The sequence below is a fragment of the Watersipora subatra genome, chromosome 4 (genome assembly GCF_963576615.1).
Source record: "Watersipora subatra chromosome 4, tzWatSuba1.1, whole genome shotgun sequence".
NCBI classification, from domain to species: domain Eukaryota; kingdom Metazoa; phylum Bryozoa; class Gymnolaemata; order Cheilostomatida; family Watersiporidae; genus Watersipora; species Watersipora subatra.
The window spans coordinates 34,192,054-34,218,113 of record NC_088711.1 but is presented as its reverse complement, the minus strand read 5'-3'; the positions used below and the strand labels follow the sequence as shown (position 1 = coordinate 34,218,113).

At 37.3% G+C, this 26,060-nt stretch overlaps 1 protein-coding gene across 1 annotated transcript; it reads right to left on the bottom strand.

The window, feature by feature from the left end:
• Nucleotides 1-230: 230 nt before the first annotated feature.
• Nucleotides 231-24,812, bottom strand: LOC137393573 (uncharacterized). Its single transcript, XM_068080190.1, has 17 exons — nt 24,651-24,812; nt 24,316-24,520; nt 22,343-22,615; nt 21,091-21,172; nt 19,715-19,833; nt 17,960-18,925; nt 16,966-17,089; nt 15,848-16,039; nt 15,054-15,173; nt 14,565-14,672; nt 14,024-14,130; nt 12,630-12,779; nt 10,616-10,748; nt 9,820-9,901; nt 7,671-7,754; nt 3,803-3,962; nt 231-840 (listed from the first exon to the last, which is right to left on the bottom strand). The coding sequence occupies exons 1-17, from the start codon at nt 24,678-24,680 to the stop codon at nt 773-775; spliced, it is 3,003 nt and encodes a 1,000-aa protein (XP_067936291.1). The 5' UTR covers nt 24,681-24,812; the 3' UTR covers nt 231-772.
• Nucleotides 24,813-26,060: the final 1,248 nt, after the last annotated feature.

Here is a 26,060-nt window from a genome sequence, read left to right as displayed (position 1 = left end):
GTTCCCCTAAATAGTGAGTATTTGCATTAATTGTAGAATAATTATCCACTGCAGTGATATCTGCATTTGTTGACTTGGCTTGTCATTGCATGCAGTTGAATGCAACTACGCGGGCTGGTAATCATCCACTTACAGCTGGCCCACTATTTCCATGAACGTACTATTAAAACAGATTTCAACTTCACATTTCTTGTCATGAATAATATTTTTATTAAATGTTCAAACGGTAAATATCTGTAAACTGTTAGGCACCTTACAATAGTGGTGGACAAAACTGATTGATTCTGCTGAGTTAACAGCTAGCCAATGTTAATAGACTCTAGCTGGCCTTTGAACTCCTGACTGACCGGCAGAAATTATGTCAGGTTTATTACTAAAAACATCTAAAACAAGCACCTAGACAAATATCATTGAGTGGATGAAAAGTATAATAAGATGGAAGACATGAGCTGGTGAGTATTGAAAAGTACAAAAAAATTAAGTTCCAATCGTATTCATTTTGAAGATACTCTTCCTAATGGCATACAAAATAGAGGTTTTTTGCCAAGAGCAGAAAACTACCTTCGCTGTTCATAAGATATCTACTCATGTACGGATACAAAGGATATAAGTGATATAAAGGACGAGATGAAGTGAACATTTCTTCATAAATCTCAGTAAGTTATCAGCATCTTCTCAACTGCCATGAAACATCCCAGTGTGGCAGCAGTCGGCAGCAGAGAAATAGTTGAGAAGCATCTTCAGACCTGAGTTTGCTTTTCTTCATAATTTTTTACATTTTTGATTGACATTGGACACAGCCATGTGATGCCTGGCAGCAATCATGGTGGACGGAATGGCCTACAAGAAAACAATAACATCGAGTTCAGCCAGTACTGTATTGTCCTATTAGGAGACTCCGGAACCATCCGGAGCACTTTTCTTCTGTCAAAATTTCGGAAATTGCGAAATCGGCAGTGTACATTATAGTGGAAGTCATACGTGACACTAAAATTCACAGGCCCGTATTCTCTGAGGCGGCTGGGCAGCTGAGCAGCCCCAACCTTTTAGTGATCTTTAGCGGCTAATTACTAAGAATTTAAGTCTAAGCTCATTCACTTGGAATTTCCAACTACTAATTATTAGCGCTCTAGCGCAACGTTGCGCTCTAGCAACTAACGATGAAGTGGAGAGGCTCACTAATCTAGTATTGGTTTTGCCTGCCACTAATGCAGTTGGCGAGAGATACATTTCTGTATTGAAGCAAATCCAAACATGGATGAGGAACACCATGGGGCAGGCTGTCTAAATAATCTTCTAATAATTATTGCATATATATATAAAGATGTTGAAATAGATACAGAATCAGTTGTAAAAGATTTCTGCCATGGACACATTGACAGAAGAAGAGCTTTTTAAAAGACAAGTGTCAAGCTATAACAATCAATCTTCTATGTAAACATGTACATGTATGTTCGTGTTTGCAGGCCAAGTTTGTTGGTCACTGTATTCCTAGGTGGCCATAATTTAAACATAGTAAGTTTTAAGCAGGCCAAGTAATCTATTTGTTGTCTTTCCTTGGTGCATGTAATATATTATTTATACTTATTTATGTAACTAAAGCAGGTGCTCTTAAATTTAAATTTTAAAAGACAAGTGTCAAGCTATAACAATTAATCTTCTATGTACACATGTACATGTATGTATATTTATGAATATAAATGTAAATATACATATACAGTAATACTTCAACTTACGAGTGCTCCAACGTACGAGAAACTTGAGATACGAGCCAGCTTTTAAGCAAGTTTTAGCACTAACATACGAGCCATGTTTGAGATACGAGCACGTGAGTCAGTTGCCAAGTATGCCGGAGGTGTTTTATGAGAACAGCATCACTCTGTATTTTCCAACTGCTCAGGTTATACTTTTGTACCGTGTTTTTTTTGCGCGCGATTTTCAGTGCAGAATTATGTGAATTAAAAGTACTGTACGTAGACCGAAAGTTTGCCAGTAAAATGAAAGATGAAATGCAAAGAAAAAGCAAATGATAACAATTTACATTAAACGGAAAACTATTGAAAAATATGCGAAATGGGAATGCATGATTGAGCTAGCTCAGCAATATGACAGAAATACATCCACAATTATCAAACAGAAGGATTATATTCAGGGCATTTATTTAGTTCGCAAAAGGACTAACTATAGTTTCTAAACGGCGCAGCGATCTTCACGATCGTTGACGGAGAGACCGCCCAGGCATTGGATAAAAGATAGACAATTGGCCGGTGACAGCGTAACTGACCGATGCTATGTAAAAAGGCCGGTGCTATCTATCAAAATTATTAACATTCGGACAAGTTGGCTAGTGGTCGTACCATTAACCGTTTGTGACGACACCTGTGTTCGTCCCAATCGCAACATGTTAAAAGGGGCGACAAAGGCAAACGTCCTTAGATCTTAAAATGGCCGGTTAGTCGGGAAGGCGAAACGAAAGAAAAATTAGCTAACCAGCAAGAAACTTCAAACTATGAACGCCGAAGAAATTTTAATTACGTTAAGTTAAAATTGAAAGTTTGCTTTTAGTTTGTTTCTAAGTTTGTTTTTTAAAACTTTAATAAAATTCAAATTTATCAAAGTCAACTGTTTTAATGAAAGATAACTCTCTATAACTCCCTAGGATATCTCCCTCTCTGGCAAATGCTAGCGTTAGCTGCTATTGTATGTATTTAATTTTACATTTTAATTCATCACATTTCCTTGTATTATTTTTTATTTGTTGCTTGTGGTAAGTTAGGACAATAACCAACACGTTCTTTCTGTTACAATATCTTGTTTTGAGTGTTTTATTTGCATTTTTAGAGTATGGAAACCAATCAATACATATTTAATTGTTCTATATATAAATAAATTGCACCAACATGCGAGTAAATTGACATACGAGCTCAGTCTCGGAACGCATTAAGCTCGTAAGTCGAAGTATGACTGTACATGGTTACAATTCAAACTATGTAACTCTGTAGCAAGCTCTCTTTGCAAGACATGAAATGACTCACCTTGGCAGGACCTGGATAACCACCTTAAATAGTACAAGATACACTTTAAAACGCTTTAATTTTGCTTCTAATTCTCAAAATTTTCTCGGGGGAGGGCCCCCGAACCCCCCTTCTCTGGGAGGGCACTTCAGCTCCCCTCCCAGACCCTGCCCGCACGACCAGTCGGGCCTTCGGCAACTACTAATTGAAAGTCTCCTGACCACTTTTTCTTTGGACAATACAGCCCTGAGTTCAGCTGCATCCGCATTAGCGTTTTAGGGCTTCAGCGACTCTACTGCAACCCGTAGCGCATCAAGGTGAACAAAATAGCCTGAGGTCAGAAGCTCGCTAAGTCATGCAGCAAGATGTTTGCATAGAGGTAAAGGCTAATAATGGTTAGAAGCAAACCTAAATTTCATAGATGTACAACTCCTGCACCACATATCATCCATCACTAGTTCTTTCAAAGTTTTTGCTGTCGTTTGCTGAAGGTTATAACATGTTAAAATTATAATAAAATAGGTCTGAACTTTCTCTCATTTCTACTATAAACACAATATCAACCTTCAAAAAACATTGTGCCAATGGTGAAAGACTGCAACGCTGCCCACGGTGAGAGACTGCAACGCTGCCTCATTCAATTGGTTGGTATGACAGAACAAACACCGACCCAGACACAGCAACGTAAACCCGTCTAGATAGAGCAGCTTCTACCATTTATCTGATACTAGTACTTGGGTTCATCTTTCCTGAATACTTTTGAAGCGCAGACTGAAAACAAAACTTACCGCACTGAAATACTGTGACTGCCACATTAGCCTGAGACAAACATAGACCGCAGTAATAGCAATCGTCGGACACGCTCACTACAGTCCCCCAATGTACTTCCGCATCTTCTAAGGTTCGTAGGCTTCTGGTTTCTTGCAATGCGTGGCCCATTTCTACAAGCTAATACACCCATATGAAAATTAAGTAAACCCTAAGCTGTTGGTCATTAGAAGAACTCACTGCTGACAAGAACCCTAAGCTGTTAGTCATTAGAAGAACTCACTGCTGAAAAGAACCCTAAGCTGTTGGTCATTAGAAGAACTCACTGCTGACAAGATCCCTAAGCTGTTGGTCATTAGAAGAACTCACTGCTGACAAGATCCCTAAGCTGTTGGTCATTAGAAGAACTCACTGCTGACAAGAACCCTAAGCTGTTGGTCATTAGAAGAACTCACTGCTGACAAGAACCCTAAGCTGTTGGTCATTAGAAGAACTCACTGCTGACAAGAACCCTAAGCTGTTGGTCATTAGAAGAACTCACTGCTGACAAGAACCCTAAGCTGTTGGTCATTAGAAGAACTCACTGCTGACAAGAACCCTAAGCTGTTGGTCATTAGAAGAACTCACTGCTGACAAGAACCCTAAGCTGTTGGTCATTAGAAGAACTCACTGCTGACAAGAACCCTAAGCTGTTGGTCATTAGAAGAACTCACTGCTGACAAGAACCCTAAGCTGTTGGTCATTAGAAGAACTCACTGCTGACAAGAACCCTAAGCTGTTGGTCATTAGAAGAACTCACTGCTGACAAGAACCCTAAGCTGTTGGTCATTAGAAGAACTCACTGCTGACAAGAACCCTAAGCTGTTGGTCATTAGAAGAACTCACTGCTGACAAGATACATTTCTTTTGACCGAGGAAAAAATCAGCAAGTTTAAGTTAGTCAAATGATGAAAAGCTCAATGATTTGACTCAACAATTTAAATAGCGTTTTCATAATCACATAGGCCATTTTGTTTTTAGGATTTCTCTGTTATAACCAGTTACTGCCTTTCATACATAAAAGTGACGCATAGATGACAGAAAAGCTAGGGCAATCTTCTCTTTTCATCTCATTGTATTCCAAAAGAAAAATTCAGCAAGTTAATTAAATAAAGAATGAAAAATATAGAGCCACTATCCGACTCAATTCAAGCGGAAAAAACTCTGATTTTCAGTATTATTATTAGATATTTTCTAGGGTACAGAGGAAGGAATAATGACCTTCAATAAATTTCTTATATCGACTTTTTACAATAGCAGTTTTCTTTAATTTTAACTGAACCAATATATCGTATATAATATATCGTATATAATATATCGTATATAATACATCGTATATAATATATCGTATATAATATATCGTATATAATATATCGTATATAATATATCGTATATAATATATCGTAAGATATTATTTAACAAGGATAGATGAATGCCAAGCAATAATCTCAGCAGTAAGCTTTTAATTTAGAGCTAAATATTTTGCTTTATATATTATATTAAACATGAGCTACAAACAAAATAATCATAAAAACATGAATTTAATCACAAACATCTGTATCAAGATGACTCACAACACTATTCATATGAACAACAATAAGAGTAAGAATGGACCACAGCAGATCAGAAAACGCCAACAGCAAACTTCTCTCACCCAACAGCAAACTTCTCTCACCCAACAGCAAACTTCTCTCACCCACCAGCAAACTTCTCTCACCCAACAGCAAACCCCTTAAAGAAGAACTAACACAAATATTTAGTAGACTTTAATTAGACAGTTTCGGTATTCTTCCGACCACCAGAATATTTTAAGACTAAAATCGACAAAAATTGATCGCAGCTAAAACGCTCAAAGGAAAAATACATGCGAAATGATGTCACTAGTTGTTATCGTTGCTCTAGTTGATATCAGCTACTGTGTTCAAGTTGCAGCATTATGCGTCTCTATTCTGTCTGTCTCTTTGCAACTATAGACGTCATAATCGCACTTTCTCTTGATCTGAGCGTTTTAACGACGAACGATCGAGTTTTGTCGATTTCAATTTTGGAACATCCTGACAGTCAGAGCACCTCAAACATCAAAAACAATTGTTAATAATAAAAAAATACTGATACTTTCTAATAAATTCAACTAAGATTTTTTGCAAGTTCATCTTTAACACAACCGTTCCTGCTGCTAGCAGGTTTGTAGCACATTAACACATCAATATGTATTTAACAGGTTGACTATATTAATAAATAACTATAATAAATAGTACAACTAACATTTTCATGTTTGGCTTTCCTGAAGTTGGAATGTCGGAGAACATCCTTACTCCTACTAAAATATATTTTAGCAAAACAATACTTTCTTATAACACAACAGTATTTACTCCATCATGAAACTGTAACTATACTATAACTGTACTATAAGTATAGCTATACTGTAACTATAAATACTGTAAATAATTTATAAATATGCAATGAAAGTGGGGCCATTGGCAGCATTGGTCAATTACAATAACATCAGTGACAAATATCACCTCCATAAAAATTCAAATATTTTGAAAATAAAATTGGTATTTAATGGTTATCAATAGGGAAAATAATAGAATATATGACATTTTCAAAGCAAGCGGGCAGCTTACCAGCTGAACAGAAACAAACAAACTAAATGTTGACTTTCATGAGAAGGGATATCTTGACACGTCAACTACGCACTGAAAATTTTTTTCTCTTTTTCATGCGTTTATGTAATAAAGAGGTTTTTATGGCTGAATTTTAGACGATTTCCAGTAGAAAATGCTGTGTAAACTTCAAGGGGGCTTTATGAGCATTCAAACAAACATCATTGCAGATACTTGTGCTAGAAAAAACTCTTCATTGGAAAAAAAACTATTTCTGTTTCAATTGAAAAATTATTTTCCCACTCACACTCAATGGGTGTAAAAAAGTTTAAGTAGATTTGACAGGAGGAGTGTAGGTGTCACTCGGCTAGACAAAGTGACATAAGCTAGACAATGCGTCAGTAAACACTCACCACCATACTTATACTAACGATGTCCAACGAACTAGCGTCAGCAATCTACCATAGCTAAGAATATGACTCAGTGACAGATGTAACTGAGCAGCAGCCCTACTCTGGCATCATGCGAATGCCATAAACTACTCGCTGCCAGCAAATCACTCTCAACTGTTTAGTATGTGGCTTCAGCTTCTAGTAAACTAGCAATGGGTTCATATATAACCCTTTAAGCAATGTTAATAAATAAATCTGATAAGTCCATTCGCAACCAGTCCACTGCTACTGGTTACCGCTACTGGTTACCGCTACTGGTTACCGCTACTGGTTACCGCTACTGGTTACCGCTACTGGTTACCGCTACTGGTTATCGCTACTAGTTACCGCTACTGGTTACCGCTACTGGTTACCGCTACTGGTTATCGCTACTGGTTACCGCTACTGGTTACCGCTACTGGTTACCGCTACTGATTACCGCTACTGGTTATCGCTACTGGTTACCGCTGCTGGTTACCGCTACTGGTTACCGCTGCTGGTTACCGCTACTAGTTACCGCCGCTGGTTATCGCTACTGGTTACCGCTACTGGTTACTGTTCTTACTGGTACTGTTCTTGGCAATATCAGTGGTGTCTTGTCACATAGTACAAATTATATACTAAATGGTACTTCTAACACATTGAAGGGTAAATTAAAAAGACCAAAACTCACCATAGTGTAAATACTTCTACCCACACAGGCACCCGCTTTGTATACCTCTGCCAAAAACTATACTTAACAACTAAACAGCACGTCCCCTGGTAGTGTGCAGCAGCCATGTATTATGACTTGGTGAGATTTTGACACATACCTCATCCTGTTCACTGTCAATAATTGAAAGACCATCTCGGACGCTTTTATGAAGCTCCACCTCCTTCAGTATCAGCTGATACAGCTATTAAAAACCATGAAAACAAGAAATAAACCTTGGGTAGCTACTAGCAAAGATCCTAGTTAGAGAGCTGACAGGTAGCTGACAGGAAGTGGACAAGTAGCGGACAGGTAGCTGACGAGTAACTGACAGGTAGCTGACAAATAGCTGAAGAGTAAAGGATATTAAATATGTTACAGCCAATCATACTATTCCATTTATCAAAATTGACTAAAATACAGCCACCATGATGTACTGTATACAGTCAAACATGGATAACTCAAACTTCAAGGGACCGAGTGAAAGTGTTCGAGTTATCAGAGCGTTCAAGTTATCAGAGCAATGTCACAAGTCCATGTATTTATTAGTAGATACATGTACATATACAAACTATATATAAATCGAAAGCATAAATGGCTTGTTTCAAATTAAATGCCTCTAATGTAAAGTTTTAAAATTTTTCATCAGAAAGTATAGAGATTTTTCTATCACTTGAGATTGGTTTGTTGTTTTAGGTGATGTGACTGCCAGGATGTTTTTAGATTAAAACTGGCAAAACTTGATCGCTATTGAAATGCTCAGAAAAGACATGCTTTTCTTTTAAGCGTTTTAACTAAGATCAATTTTGCCGATTTTTCTTTAAGTTTATCCGAAGGTTACCTCGCTTTTCCTTGCCTTCGAAGGACCATCGCTAAGCAGATGTTTGGTAAAATGTGATTTTTTGCAAACCTTTAGAAAAGTCATCAACGAACATATTTTGCCGATGATGGTAATAACGACGCCTATGAACTACTAAAAGTTGAGGTTTATCTCTATGGCTTGGAATAAAGTGATATTCTAAAGCGATAACAACTGTATCAGTAGCCATTGGGCAAAAAACTGTTCGAGTTAACGAAGTTGAGGTCGAGTTATCTAAAGCAATTTATCATTGCGTGGGAATGGACCGAACAAATCCGTTCGAGTTAACCATGTGTTCGAGCTATCTGATTGCGAGTCATCCGAGTTTGACTGTATATGTATACACCATACTTTTCAGACTATTAGCCGCTACTTTTTTCTGATGATTTGAGCCATGCGGCTTATATAAGGGTGCGGCTATTCTGTGGCTTTTTCTTTCACCGCTAGGGCGCATTAACCAGAATCTCCGGTTAGTGCGCCTCTAGCGGTGAAAGAAAATATGAAACAATGCCTAGCGGTACTGTTCCATTAGGCACTAGGTTAAAAAGCTTCAGTTAATACGAAACAGTGCCGTTAGGCACTGTTCTGTTTTAAACAGCAAAGTTGTTGCTGTGTTAAAAAGCACCGTCCTGTGTTCTGCGACCTATACAAAGGTTCGGCCTATGTATTGTTTTATTATCATTTTTTTGAAAATAAAGCAGATGTGGCTTATATAGGGGTGTGTTTTATAGTCCGAAAAGTACGGTATTCATCTTAAAATATAAAATATTGTGTGCAATTATGCAAGTGTCTGGGCCAGCTATGGCCAAATGGCGAATCTAGATCCGGAGCTGGATCTTTTTACTTTTTTTGTGGATCTTTCAAGCTGTCTGTTAAAAAAGATTTTTGAAGTGTTTTTTAAATATTTGGTTTTAAAAAGATTATTATAAACTTTTCTTAGAATTTTTTTGTCAATTCATTGTATTCAGCAATGAATTTTGTGAAAAATATCATGAAACATGACTCATAAATACCCATCTTCATAAACATAAAGAGTCGCTGCAAATAGCAGTAAACCACGTTTTGATAGTATGTATTGTGAATTCAAAGCCCTCTCATCATTTTCTCACTGATATCAGACATATTTATTACATCACATTCATTCACCGATTTTTAGTAAAATTAAATATATAAAAAGTTTTTTAAAAATCGTATTTCACGCCTTGTTTTAGGATGTACACAAATAATTGCATGTTTATGTATAGTAAAAAAGAAAAATGCACATCTACAGCTTGTTGTGGATCTTTAATGTGTGTTGTGGATCTTTAATGTGTCAGATTTGGCTGTAACGGATCATGGCCAAAATCATTTGGCCATCCCTGGTCTGGGCCATATCTGACTGTCAGCATAGAGCATAGAACATAGAGCATACCCGAGAGTCACAGCAGTTGTTGGTGAGCTCAGTTGACCAGAGGAATCTCTCCAAACCATCGATAGCATCATTGACCAACTGACTAGAAAAATAGTAGATGATATTCAGGAGATGACAAACGATGAATTGATGACTAAGCAAATAATTAATTGGTTTTGTTTGAGCACCAATTATAAAAGCAAACTACAAAATTAGTACCGATTTAATATGTGAGTATTATAAACATCCAATGAGCAAAATTTACACTGGTATTAACAATACCGTATGAGTCACATATGCTAGTATTAACAACACCATGTGAGTCACATATGCTAGTATTAACAACACCGTATGAGTCACATATGCTAGTATTAAAAACACCAGATGAGTCACACACGCTAGTATTAACAACATCATATGAGTCTCATATGCTGGGATTAACAACACTATATGAGTCTCATATGCTAGTATTAACAACAGCATATGAGTCACATATGCTAGTATTAAAACAACGTATGAGTCACACACGCTAGTATTAAAACACCGTATGAGTCACACATGCTAGTATTCAAAACACCGTATGAGTCACATATGCTAGTATTAACAACACCATATGAGTCACATATGCTAGTATTAACAACCACCGTATGAGTCACATATGCTAGTATTAAAACACCGTATGAGTCACACATGCTAGTATTAAAACACCAGATGAGTCACACAAGCTAGTACTAGCACCAATACTACTGCAACCTATTGCGTAGATGTGTAAGATGCGCAAGTTTTCAGACTATAAACGTTTAATTGAACAGCTAACCTTGACTGGACGTCATGCTCATGGACGCTGACACATTTAGAAAAAAAATTATTGGACACAGAATTCTTGGGTATTGATGATTCCAATAAAACATCGACACAAGTTTCTGGTCCGAGTCGTTCTAAGATGACCTCTACAACAGAATAGACCAATACTTGTTTCTATAAGCAATAAAAACACCTGGTTATATGACAGCAACTAAAACTACAACATTTGACTCAAAGCTATCAAGGAAGGGATGTACAGTCAAACATCAGCTATTATCACTTCTACATGAAATTTTTTGACATGATGTAAGATTTTAACAAATGATTGTTTTATGATGCAGAGTGACTGTAAACATATTGCGATGGTCGCCTTTCTAATATTTGGACTTTCAATTTTGTGAATTACTTGCGGTTGTTTATTATAATCCAAATTGTGTGAGGCTGTACAGCAATTTTCGTACGATAAATATACATATTTACTAGCTGTGCTACCCGGCGTTGCCCGGGTATAAACTTATAAACAATGAGAGGTAATGAGAGTTTCTTGCCACTTGCTATTAGCTTGGCACATTGCCAATAGATAATTTTAGTAAGTTTACTAATAAGAGCTACAGCTTCTACGGAGCTACGCCATGACTTTACGTCATAACGGAAAACGCTAGCCTATTTGCTTCCATATAGCGGCATATATCGCCTCACTAATCGATCAAGCTCTGTGGCTTAGTTAGTAAGGCGTTGGACTGACCAATAGGAAGGTCTGAGATCAAATCTTCGGTGACACAGATTCATTGTTCCAAGATTTCACAAGCTATAGCTGGATGCACCTACAGACATCCAACCAACTTTGAGAAATGTATGTATAGATATCCATATTGATAAAATCTTGTGTTTTTATTTTAGTAGTCTTTGTATTTTATGCTATTAAATTTTAGAGCATTTGAAATCTGTGCAATCCTGAGAATACCTCTCCAGTGAGCAAAACATCCTGATATGTTCCGAGTTGACTAAACTTTAACTCTCTGAACTCAAGAATGGTCAAGTATTCGAGGATGCATTACTACCGAAGAAGACCTCTGCCAGAAGCAAAACTATTATATAGTCTGATAGTCTGGCTGTAGCTTCTGGTTGCAGTCATGCAGCCAGAAGTAGACCAGCTATAATATCGCGTGGCTGCCTGGCTTGAAGGCAAGATTGCTAGGTAGCTCAGCCATAGCATCTAGTGGCTGCCTGGTCCCGAGGTCAGATTGCTAGATAGTCCAGCCATAAAGGTGGCAATACAGCAAACATAGAGAAGATAACCAAGCCATAGAATAGGATGGCTATCCAGACTGGTAAGCATCAGGTATGCAGGGTGAACCAGCCATTGTGGCAGGAACACTATATAGCATCTGAAAGATTAGTGCGCAATGAAAAAGGAAGTTGTCTTCTCAATGTACATACACTACTACAATACAATGTCTAAAACTTCTCAACGCATTACAGTGTTGTCAAAAAATTAAAAAGGTGATATAAATAAAGTAAAAATTATAACAACTTTAAACTATAGAACATAACAACATTCATATGAACAACAATGAGAGTTACAATAAACCACAGAAGATCACACAACTTCACACACTTCAAGCAAGTTAATTTGAACTAAATTTAGTAATAATTACAGCAGGTTTTACTAAATGTCAATTTATTAATTTAGTATGGAGATCTAATTTAGGTTATCACATTTTATTATTTACATACAAGTGTACATTGTACACAATTTATATACTGTATGTGTCATACAGTATATAATGCATTTGTATTAATGGTATATGCGATTAGCTAAAGGAATTTAGCATTGTCTATTAGGTGGTGGAATGAATCAGCCAAATGCAATGTATTCTTATAGCAATATTTGCTCTAGCAGACAATAATGTTGATGCATGAAGCAAATATTGATATAGATTAACTCTGTATATGCCAGTATCAGCTGGAGCATAGAAAAGCCCGGCTAAAGCACACATTGGTAAAGCATAGCTACTAAGTATTACCTGCAACGCTGTCCCATGTCAACAGAGGCTCCGACCTATTGTACGTCTTTTGACACCATAAACAAGATAATCTCTCAGTTTCGGTTGTCTGCTGAGAGGCTCGTTGGTTGAGGAGGTAAAGACAGTTCTCTCTAGTTATCTGGAGGCCAGCTAAACAGAATAAATTAAAAACAAAATATATAATAAGAGCGCGGTTATCTCATACTCGAGGCTGGTGAGTATCAGATTGGTAAATGATGGATGCAAGCTATGACTGCTTTATAACTTGCAGAGGAAGAAAGGGAAGAGCTTGATGTTTGAAATAAATCCTTGACCAATAGTTAGTATTTATAAAATTTACTTGATGACACGTCATGTCATAAACATAAACATAAAGATAAAACTGAAGTTTAGAGAGTACCGGGTGAGGATGGGCCTCGGATAATGAAGCATTCGAACACAAAATATAAACAAATTACAGTTTTGCTCATATATTACCAAAAGAGATTTGAGACAGCTATGAGACAGTTAATAAGTCCAGCAACTACTGGTTTGACATTTAACAGAGTTCTTATCTCCTGAGAAAATAGAATTTAAATAATTTAAACAGGAGAACCTGAGTGACCTAGTATATGACGCTGAGCTGCTACCATCAAACATGAAAATATCCCTTTTAACAAATTTTATCAAACAAACTACGACCATTGAAATAGCCTGAGGCTAAAGCAGACCAAAATAGCATCTACACACACAGAGTCTCATATAGAAACAGTGGCAGCGTATGTGGTAATTGGCAGCAGTCAGCACTGCTGAGTTAAAGTTAGTTGCTGCAGTCAATTGGCAAATAATCAATGATCATTTACAAAGATGAAGACTTCATTTGTGTGCATTTTGGCTCGTAAATGATTAATTTTTTTTAAAGAAAACAGCTAGATAAAATTAATTGTGTGTTACTATAGGCTGTGCTGTTACCTAATGAATTATATTGGCTAATTATCAAAAGTAAACAAGCCACCCACACAGGTTTATACTATGTCAGTTAACATTTAAATGTTATTTTCAGAAGATTCAAACAAAAAAGTTGCATCTCAAATCAATTTACTTTTGACTTCTTTTGATAAGACTCATCCAAATTGAAGCATTAATGAGTAGCCAAGTTTCTTAATGACATGAATAAGGAAGTGGAAATACAGTCTGCTATATGGTATTAATGCAGACTTCTAGTAACTATAGTAACACTTGGACCGGAAACACTCAAACCAGAGACACACAGACCAAAGACACTTGGACCAGAGACACACGGGCCAGAGACACACGGGCCAGAGACACACGGGCCAGAGACACACGGGCCAGAGACACACGGACCAGAGACACACGGACTAGAGACAAAGCCAAGTGAATGCAAGGTTAATCACCAATAAGCTGTTGGAAAAGGGAAATATCAGTCGCCAGCAACAGTAGTTTTAGCAAGTCTTCTTTGTCATCCTCTTTTTTCTTTAGACGAACTAATGCCATGGCCCCCCTGTAATCATGCAGACTTTATCAAGACAAATCGATGACATTTAATCACAGCTTTTGAGTTATCAAATGGCTAATTTAATTATAGTCCACGCAGACAACAGCTCAGGCAATAGGACGTCAATCACAAAATATCTTGCGATGAGTTTCATGAAATACATCAGCAATAGTTGAAGTACATGCTGAAATAACCTATTAATAGTCGCATTCTAACCCGTGGTCTCACGATGTCTGGTAGCATAACTACTCACAGCAAGTACCTTTACCTTGATCTCTTCCAGCATATTGGACATCAAAACTTTCAATATTGTCTTCTGAGCTTTTGTCAGTGCATTATTTGTAAGCCCTAGAATGTTTTTTCCAAAAATTAGCAAATAATTTGCTTATACCTAAAATCCCTCAAACATAGACACAAACAGATTAGATGGAAAAGCATACCCAATGAGAAGTATAGTTGACTTGACTCTAGGAATATGTACCATATTTTCTTCCAGTATGTGTTGAAGAGCCCGAAGGTTGCTAGGTAATGAGTCCGCAGTCAGCAGACTACAATGATGAAGAAACCAGATGATTGAAGGAAATTGACACTGATCCTTGAATTGATAGACATTGGAGTTAACGACTATCAAATTTCTATGATGTGAACAAGTACTAAAAACCTGGAAAAACTGGAGAAAACCTGCTACATACCTATGATTTATTTAAAAGTAAACCATAGTTATGCTTTACTTGAAATAAACCATCCAAAGGTCAATGAGTTGAAATATCCTTATCACTATTCTTCGTACCAACATGTAAACCATGTCTCATATACTACTAAACTGTGAACACACTGATAACAACATGTAAACCATATCTCATATACTACTAGACTGTGAACACACTGATAACAACATGTAAACCATGGAGCATTAATCAGCCACTCACTTGGGTTGCCCACAGACACACTGAGACTGGTACATGCTATCTGACTTCCAGCTGCCCTCTAAACTCTCCATCCAAAAATCAACGATACCAGATTGAGACATTTCTTTTACGAACATTGGTCTACAAAAGATAACAGGTTTATTGATTTCAGAATGACTTTGTAGCATTGTTTTCAATTAAAGCTTTATACCAGTGCGTGAGTAACCAACTGGCGATCAACCACTCAATGCTGAAACAGAGAAGGCAAACCCTCAAACGCTCTGCAGCCTTTGTTGTGTAGACGCATCTGATTTACCACTGGACATCAACTAATGTTGACAGAGAGAGAGAGAGAGAGAGAGATAAGTGAAGTATATTCTATTCCATTATATAACTGAATACATGTAGTTTACAAGCTACCAACAGCTGTGCAACACATATACAGTGTGACAGTGTTATAGAGCTATACAGCTGTGAAACATACATACATTGTGAAAGTGTTATACAGCTATACAGCTGTGCAACATGACACCAAACTGACAGTCTTATAAGCAGTAGTGACTTCTGGTTAGACTGAGTACTACAGAGACTTGTATTTAAATCTATTTGTATCAGTTAGAATAAACATGTTACTTTAACTTTTGAGCACAACAAACTTCCAAAGAACAGCTCAACAATACTCATAACTGCTGAGATCAATGAGTTTTCTCACTTGTTAGTTAAAATTAGAGCGTTTGTGTGAACATTAGCAATAAGACATCCTTACCGGCCCATAGACTGTTCTATCGCTAGAGAGTTACTGATCTTAGAATTACCTCGATGATGAGTCTTGTTGTTGTATTGAAGACAGTACATATCCAGAGAAGAGCTGATGAACTGTCGACAAAGGAAGGTTATCCAACTCTGCACATGCTCGCAGGCAATACATAATGTGAAGAGGAGGTACCTGCAGCTGAGATGCCAGAGCTATAGAAATAGCTTCATCAAACTGCTGCTGTCTCATGAGCCTAGAAATAGAAAATGTATATACGTTAAATCTATATGTTAACTCTATATGTTAACTCTATATATTAACTCTATATATTAACTCTATACGTTAACTCTATACGTTAACTCTATACATTAACTCTATAAGTTAACTCTATATATTAACTCTATACGTTAACTCTATATGTTAACTCTATACGTTAACTCCATATGTTAACTCTATACGTTAACTCTATACGTAGTATAAAAGAAGACGCTGTCATACCTAAACTGACGTTGTCACATTACTAGCTGAGAGTGTACCGGGTAGCGTCTACAAGACTCTAATATCTCAGTGCTCTAAACTATAATATACAGTCAATCTGTTCCACATACATACAAAACTGATCATTGTATGCCAGCCAGAGCCAATAATCTTCTGAGAATACAAGTTTTTTTTAAATTTAATCCATAATATAAAAATTTGATATCAAATATTTTGGATAATTATATATAGCATTAAAACAAGTGCATTATATAAACTAATGTATCTGAATTATATGTAACCAGTAAATACATAAAGTAATAATCACACAACTATTCTTGTCAGTTTATCATATAACAGAGATGTAGGTTCAGTAATGACTGGGTTCAGAGATAGAAGGCCGATTGAGATGTGGCACTAACTAACTTTAACTAGGTAAAGCCTGAACAAACTTAGCTAATCCATTTTTTGCTATTTTTTACATTTTGTTATATTTAATTTCTACTTCCCTTTTCATTTTCACTTACTAAACTGCTACACTTCGATAAACCTCAGACATCACATGTTGAAGATAACTTTAGATGTTGAGTCAAATATTTTCTCATATCTTACGTCTAATGTCAAAGATTTGTGTGTTACGACAAGCCGAGGTTTGATGGTAATTAAATATTATTTATACTATTAGTGTAGAAAAAAACATACAGATAGACTATGAGCCAGAGCCGAGGCTTGTCCTTCTGTTCGAGGAGACCTCTACTCACATCAGAGCTGGTGAATAAAGAAGTAGTGAACACAGGCTTCCACTCGAGTTTATCATGAGTACCTCCTGCAAAGCAAGCAGACGCAATGAGATGTGCAGAGTTACTTTTCAGGAATTGGATAAGCATGTAATATCAAATGTTTGCACCACATAACCTCCACATAACCTCCACCAGATAAAATAGTTTTGAACCCATATTTACAACGAATAAAACATAGTAACAACAAATAAACATGAAAATATAACAAAATGCAATAGATTCTATGGTTTAGAACAACTCACAGTTGTAGAGATAGAATTTCAATACTCTGCTTTTTAACATAGAATGAACTCTACAAGCCTCAAGTGGCAATCTATTGAGACAGTAGCTTTCTCCCAACAGTCAGTACAAAACTTAAATACAAATACATACATCGTTATGGTGCATGTTTCTGAATGTTTGTTAAATGATCGCAATAACAAATAATCAATCAAAATTGAGCTTGAAACACTTTAGTAGATTAGTTAGCCTAGTTATGAGAACACAACAAGCCAATCAATTGATAGCTTTGTACCCCTTCTAAATGTTGCTTCATCAATATATATTATTTCTCATAATATATACAGTTCTCACAATAATTATTATTATTGTTTTCATGTATAACTAATGTTATTATTACAACTATTAAAATCACTTGTTGGTGTAAGTATTATTATTATTTACCTGTATAAGTATTAGTATTTCCAGCTAATAGTATTATTATTTTGTTGCATTAGTATCCCAGTTATAACTCGCAGGTATGTCTAATTATTTACATGTATTAGTAATGTTATCATCCCTTGTCCTAGACAAGCCCAATAATCCCAGCAACTGACTTATTTGGAACTCATTACATCTGGTTAATATTAGCAAGTAACTACACATACGATATAAAAACAGAAATATAGCACACTCACCTATTAAGCAGTTAATAAGAGCCGTCCAGATTGCCTTCTGTTTTCTAAGAGTGCTATTGGCAGAGCACAAATGTTCTACGTAAGAACACAACTCCCTTGCGTTCATTAGAAACCAAAACACTGACATAAACTGACATGCTAGCACCACGGAGCTCTCTGCTGATGGCGCTGTGAACGAAATGTTACATTCAATATCTGAGGCCAATGAAATGCCGGTGTTAGGAGAAGGAAGGCCATGGTTGGTTGGTGATGTGCTACCATTTTGTGAGCCTTGCATGGAAAGCTCAGTGTTACTTTCTATCTGTTCCGTAATCTCGAAAGTGTTCTCATTGTGATTTGCAGAACATTCGCCTGTAGACACTAAACCGGAAATGCTAGAAACAGAAGAAGCGGAAGATGAGCTTATCTTAGCGCGAGTATTTTCGTTTTCTAAGTTGGTTGACCTGCCAAAAAGACTTGATTGAATAGCCTTTCCTTTTCGTCCTTGTTCGAGTGCAGTGTATTGCGAGACTTGTACGACATCAGAAATTAAATATGGAGGAATACTTTCCGACTTTCTGTCAATAAAGTAATCTAGGATAGGCTCCGAGCCCGAATGTATAACGCATAGCGTAGCCAAGTACTCGCATTTCTTAGCCATCCGCATGTTCATTCTCCAAGGACAAATTCGTGTCAAGTGGCGTAAGGTTCTACCCTCAGGTGTTGACACGCTAGCAGTACGAGTGTATTGCGATAGTACCAAGCAAAGTCTTTCACTCCATTCGGTTAAAAGTTGTTCTACTTCATCGTTTTCATCTAAGAGATTAACTGGGTCCGTTAGCTCGGAATAACGCAAATCGGTGAGACTAAGAAACGGCCCTAAACCAGTCGGCATTTCATCACCAAAGCCAATCTCTTCATCGCCTATGAAAAAAGCCTGCCGAGAGTCGCCATCTTCCCATGAGTCCTTGCATTCTAGACTTCCTTCTGCCAATAAAGAAGAAGGTAAACTTAAAAAACATACTTTCCATTTTTAATCTTTCTATCATTCATCAATCCCTGAAGTCTTGCTAATCTTCTACCTTTTCAGGTTACAACAAACATATTTTCTAGCTCTGTCCCAAGTTTATCATTGTTATTGCTAGCTGTAAATTATGAGCATTAACAATATAAGAAATATCAAGTACTAGATTACATATTAGTACAGTGCACCCTGAGGATACGATTTTGATCCGTTACTGGGTTAGCATCGTATGGTGAAAAATCATATGCATGGGGTATAGAAACCATAGAAATTACATAATGCAAACATCCCCTGGTAAGAATCGTCAAAATTTTATATATAGTGTATAAGTGCTGTACATATTAAAAATTAGTAACAAAATAGTATGTTAACCTTAGTAATTATAGTTACCTACAGTAACTTTATTGTATCTAGTGTATTTAGTGATTCTGCTCTGCAATAAAATGTCACACTATAATGTACTGCAGTACATACTGTAGGCAGTCTTACCTTCAAGCAAGATGTACGTATCAAATAAATTTTGAATTCACTTCAAATAAGTTTAGTTTACTTAACACGTACACACACCCTGTTGCCTAGGCCACCCTGTTTAACAGACCAGCAATGATTACCTAACCAACAAGAACAGAAATTAAACTTACAACTTTGGCTCTTCCTAGTATTAAATCTAACTAGTAAGCCTACTGCTCTTAGTAAAATGCATGTCAAATTGTCAAGGACAAGTGCGACATGCTATGACAGGTGAAACATACCTCCGGATGCATCATCCCAAGTTGTGGCTGATAATATCCTTTCCATGACAGGCTGAGAGATTGTCCGCCCCTTAATATTGCTAATTAATGTTTTAGCTTGTGTTGATATTTTAGAGAAACTGCAATATATGATTCAATACAAATGTACGAAACATCAAAATGAGAATACAACTCTGTCATGCAATAGAATAACATAATCAATATGAATTATCATAACTGTCTAATGGCTGAGTTAACGCAGTCACTAAAGCACTCATAAAGAACATGGCAGAGAGGTAAATTTTAGAGGCAATTTTACAAACCTACAAATAGCTTATGGCAGCAAAATCAGCCTTGCAAGACAGATAATAACAATTATGACATGGCTATTAGCACCTTGTATGGTACATGTAGGTCTGATAACACCTTCTATGGTAGGTCTGATAATACCTTGTATGGTAGGTCTGATAACACATTGCATGGTAAGTCTTATAACACTTCATATGGTAGGTCTGATAACACATTGCATGGTAGGTCTGATAACACCTTGTATGATAGGTCTGATATCACCTTGTATGGTAGGTCTGATAAAACCAAAAGGGCTGAGCTAATAACATATTCTATGAGAAGTCTGATAGCAGCTGATATAGCAGTAAGTACAACTAATTTGGCAACAAGTATGGCTGTACCAGTGATGATACAACTGGTGGCATATATACTAGACAAAGCTGATGACAGGTTTAATGACAGGTTTAGTGACAGATTAGTGACAGGTTTAGTGACAGGTCTAGTGACAGCTGCATGGACAATTTGGGCGACAAAAATGACTGAATCTAAATGACAAAATCCAACTTATTATTGCAACTATAAAACTGAAGCAGCTTTTTACAAAGTCAAACAACTTATAAGGTTCTAAAAAACAGCATCCTTGCTATATAGCACATAGACAAGCATCGACAAGGTGATGCGTCAACAGGTATCAACTAGGTGATGTGTAGACAGGTATCAATAAGGTGATGTGTCGACAGGTATCAACTAGGTGATGTGTCGACAGGTATCAACTAGGTGATGTATCGACGGGTACCAACAAGGTGATGTGTCGATGGGTATCAACTAGGTGATGTGTAGACAGGTATCAACAAGGTGATATGTCGACAGGTATCAACTAGGTGATGTGTCGACGGGTACCAACAAGGTGATGTGTCGACAGGTATCAACAAGGTGATGTGTAAACAGGTATCAACAAAGTGATGTGCTGACAGGTATCAACAAGGTGATGTGTTGACAGGTATCAACAAGGTGATGTGTAGACGACAGGTATCGACAATGGGATTTGTAGGTTTCAACAATGAAAAACTAGAGATCAATGACAATAACTAGGGCGACAGGCTACATACCCATCCAACACCTGATCCTTGACTTCCCGCACATGGTCCACAACAGGGATGGGAGAGGAAGAGTCTCTGTCTGCCACAGGCCCTGAAACGACAAGTGTGCAAATAATGCTACAAGGTAAGATAAATCTAGCACATCCATAACTCAGCATTAACTTGGAAGCCTCTCTAACTCAACCTCTAAACTAGGTGAGGTATATTCTGTATAAGTAGATATTGGAGAGCTAGTAGGGAACAATCAAGTCAAAACTACTAGTACCTAATAGTACCTAGTTGACCTAGTCTATAGTCATGCCAATCTCACACTAATTGCCTAACTTCATCCTGTAGTCAAGCATTAGATAAACACAACAAAGAAATTTACACACAGACGCGAACTCGATTTTGTTACTGGGGTGTTCAAGAGAGGCCCTGGTATATCTAACGTACCAATTGTCTCACATGACATCCAGCTAGCGTGTTAATGCCTAATATGGCATGGCTGATAGAAACTAGTGTGGCAGGTCTGAGAGCAGCTAACACGGCCTCTCTAATAGCGTACTGTATGAGAGGTCTGATAACGGAGAGTATAGCAGTAAGTACAACTAATTTGGTGATGGTTGTGTCTGCACAAGCCATGATGAATCTGTGGTGCTCAGTGAATGCATTGTTCAGCTTAACTCGGCTTAACCTTTCAACTGGTCTGTTACAGTAAAGGAATTTTACGATTAATACAAACACCCAGTACTCAAAATATTCTGACAACTTAAAACAACAAATACACTAATTTGCAGTTTTCAATTAAGATCATGAAAGGAGCAACTACAGAAACTGATGAATAATCAGAAATAAATGACCAGCTCTTATCTTTTCTATTTAAAAGTTATTCAACTTTATTAGCTCTACATGTCAGCTTTATATGTCAGCTCTATGTGTCAGCTCTATGTGTCAGCTCTATGTATCAGCTCTATGTGTCAGCTCTACGTGTCAGCTCTATGTGTCAGCTCTACGTGTCAGCTCTATGTGTCAGCTCTACGTGTCAGCTCTATGTGTAACTGTATGTATCAGCTCTATGTGTCAGCTCTACGTGTCAGCTCTATGTGTAAATGTATGTATCAGCTCTATGTGTCAGCTCGATGTGTAACTGTATGTATCAGCTCTATGTGTCAGCTCTATGTGTCAGCTCTATGCGTCGCTGCCCTCCATGTACAGTGAATAATGCCACATATTAGAGTGAGTCAATCAACCATCATATTATATTTGCACCTCCCCTAACCTTCAAGAGAGAATGTGCTGGAGGATTTAACTCGTCGATCTTTGCGAACAGTGCGGTGAGGAGACAAATCATCTGTGTGCTCTCCAGACTGGTCAATGCTAGACTGACTAGTGCAGCTGCCACGACGAAGGGAAGTGAGCGAGGCGAGGCTCCTCATTGAGCCTTGATTGGAGAGTGAAGGAGAACTCTTTTCTGTTTCTGACGGGCTGGTATAATCGCGGCCCTCCCTGTTCGCTGCAGGAACTATTTGAGTTCCTTCTGCAACATCTGCATCTGTAAAACAATAGAACCAAACTCTAACATTGGAGTTGGGAGGTTGAGTTCAAACCAGTAAAATATGTTTTACTCTCATATTAAGCGAAATCATTGAGACGCCAAGTCAGTGTATACAAAGCAAGCTAAGACAGACTTCCGTGAAATAAATTCATTTGAGAGAAATGATGTAAAATGCTGTGAAGGCTCATTATCTTGCACCAGAATCATGTAGGGCGCAAAAAAGTGAAGATGGAAATGGTCCCAACTCTGAACTGATTTGCCAAAATATTTTCTAGTAGTCTGACACACAGGTGTGTCGTGAGAGATCGTCAGGTGTGCCGTGAGAGATCGTCAGGTGTGCCATGAGAGATCGTCAGATGTGCCATGAGAGATCGTCAGGTGTGCTGTGAGAGATTGTCAGGTGTGCCGTGAGAGATCGTCAGGTGTGCCATGAGAGATCGTCCGATGTGCCGTGAGAGATCGTCAGATGTGCCATGAGAGATCGTCAGATGTGCCATGAGAGATCGTCAGGTGTGCCGTGAGAGATCGTCAGGTGTGCCAATAAATCACAGAGAAAGTATGTGCACAACTATTCTAAAATCCTCAAATGTGAGCAATTAGTGCAAGTCGAGCAATTAGTGCAAGTGGTAGCATGCAAGCTGCAAAGCTGAATGTCAAGAGTTCCAGTTCTATATAAGGTAATCTTTATTCCCAATCTCAAGCCCCAGCTTCAGACCAACGCACACATGGATGGATGAACAAACATTGACTCATTTCCAATTTGAAAAAGCACAGGCATGGATCAAGCAAAACAAAAAAATCCGAATTGATCAGCATTGTCAGAATTACAGAACATTAATGTCTCGACATACAGATCTGTTTCATATGTTTAAACAATGACATGATGGAGCAAATCTTCCCACAAGTATTCATGATAATTTGTTCTACAAATTAAAGCTTGCAATAACTCATTAATAAATACTGCAACTTGGATAAAATAGATTAATTATATGAAACATTTCAGCATTTCACAGGTATTAAAACCAGCTTATAAATAGTAGCAGGTTATGTGGTTGCCTGCCACTTGCCATTAGCCTGGCACATTGCCAATGGCTAATTTGAGCAAGCTAGTGTCCGTATTGCCAAACTTACTAATAAAAGCGGTGAGAACAATCTGTAGTGACGTTACGTAACGCAGAGTGCTATGAGTATTTTAACCTGGATGACGAGTCATATCGCCCAACTAATCTATTGCATCTCGCATAGCTTAATTGGTTAGGTTATTGCCTGGTTATTGCCAGGAGGTTCTGAGATCAAATCTTTTGCGATACGGATTTGTCATTGCTAGATACCAATCGTTATAGCTGGACAGAGCAAATGACAGACACTGAGATAGATGCAGAAAATAAATGTAACGTAAGCAAATATAAATGCAGGTTTGGCAATACACATTTTCCCGCTATCGGTGATATTAAATATATGGGACACACCTTCCTCCAACATTAACTAAGCAATGTTTAAACTAATCGCATACATTTTATATTATATATATTCTTATGATTTAGCTTTAACTTTCACTAGCCTCTTCCTTTTGACCTACGAAATACGAGATTACTCCTAGCGCAGATGAAAACTCTTTTCAAAATTTTACAAGGTATGTTAAAAATTAGTATCATAAATGATGGTAAGCCGACGTTAGACTTGAACATAAAACTTACTGGCTTGAGGAGATCTCTTGAAGTTGTCCACTCTTTGTGATAGCTGTTGGTACACGTGCATCGGAGACGCACTACTTCCACTGCTAGCCTGACTGTCAGTCATAAACTGTCCTGACAGACTACTCATGGTGCTCGACCTAGAACTTTTGATAAATGTTGAACTACGATAGGATTCAATCGCTTCTGCGAAATCTTCAGAAAATGCCTGGAAACAGACCAAAACTAATATATGAATATGAGACAGTTTATGGACTCAACTGTTAATGCTGCAATTAAATGTTGGTGACACACTACGCATTAACACACTGTATTACTGCTTGAGGAGTTGTCCTCACCTTATGTTGTTCATGTTCCGGACTAATCATCTCTTCCAACTGCTCTAACGCTGATGCATGCTTCAAGAACCAAGACTTAAAATACTGCGTTAACTCTATGGCTTCTGATATAGCCTCGGAGTGGATCAGTGTCTTGAGGTAGTCACCAACAGTACAGAGCTGTAAACACCTGACATCTCCATTAGCAGTAACTAAGTAACATTCATTGCCATGCACACAACAGCCTGTCAAACCTACAAATGCACAAATCTTACTAAAGTATACTGCGACTACTACATGTATGTAGATCAACCGCTAGCAACAGTTGATCAGCCTCACCACAGAATGAGTAAGTCCATTGCTGACTTAACAATAAATCCATTACTGACTTAATAGTTCCATTCCTGATTTAACAATAGTTCCATTGCTGACTTAACAATAAGTCCATTGCTGACTTATATTTCTGCTGCTAAACCAACGAAAAAAGAAAAAAAACTGAATTAAAATGCCAATCTTTTAAAGTGACTGTTAAAAATTAATTATTTCTTGTTATAAAATAATTAAATGTCACATTAAATAACCAATTTGTAAAACAGAATTAGTTCTTTGTATTGGAGCTGTATTATCAACTACTAACAAAAATATCCAATTATTTAATAAATTTCTCTTGCCAGAATGTCTATCTTTTGAACAGAAGTAGTAACAGAGTAAGTTTTTGGGTCTCTTTTTCATGCAGCCATGAATTCACTAAGGACAATAATATATCAGGACTGGCTGAACACTAGCTGGAACCAACACACCACTGAGAGCCAGTGTTAACATTAATGTAGTACACTACCGTCAATTCCTGTGGATACAAGAACTTGGGAGGTTGAAGGATCCAGAATGACTATCTTATTACCACTAGTAGACAGAATGTGTCTCTCACTGAAACAGGCAACATTTCATGGAGACCAAGTGTTGTTTATGAAGACAGAGATTAGATATATATGTAGATAGTATATCGATGCAGATAAAGCATGACATAGTATAACAAGACGAAACAAGTACCTGATGTGTCGGAGATAAGAAAATTGCATTATGTTAGAAGCATCCTTGGGAGCAGTAAGTTCTCTGCCTATCAAGCTGCAATGAGCAAACAGGATCTACACTGCATCATAGGATTTTATATGGTAGCAGTTGATATAGTAGCAGTTAACATAGTAGCAGTTGACATAGTAACAATTGACATAGTAACTGTTAACATAGTAGCAGTTGACATAGTAGCAGTTAACATAGTAGCAGTTGACATAGTAGTAGTTAACATAGTAGCAGTTAACATAGTAACAGTTGACATAGTAGCAGTTGACATAGTAATAGTTGACATAGTAACAGTTGCACACATAATTATACTTTTTAGAACTCGGACACAATAGGGAGATATCAAGATTT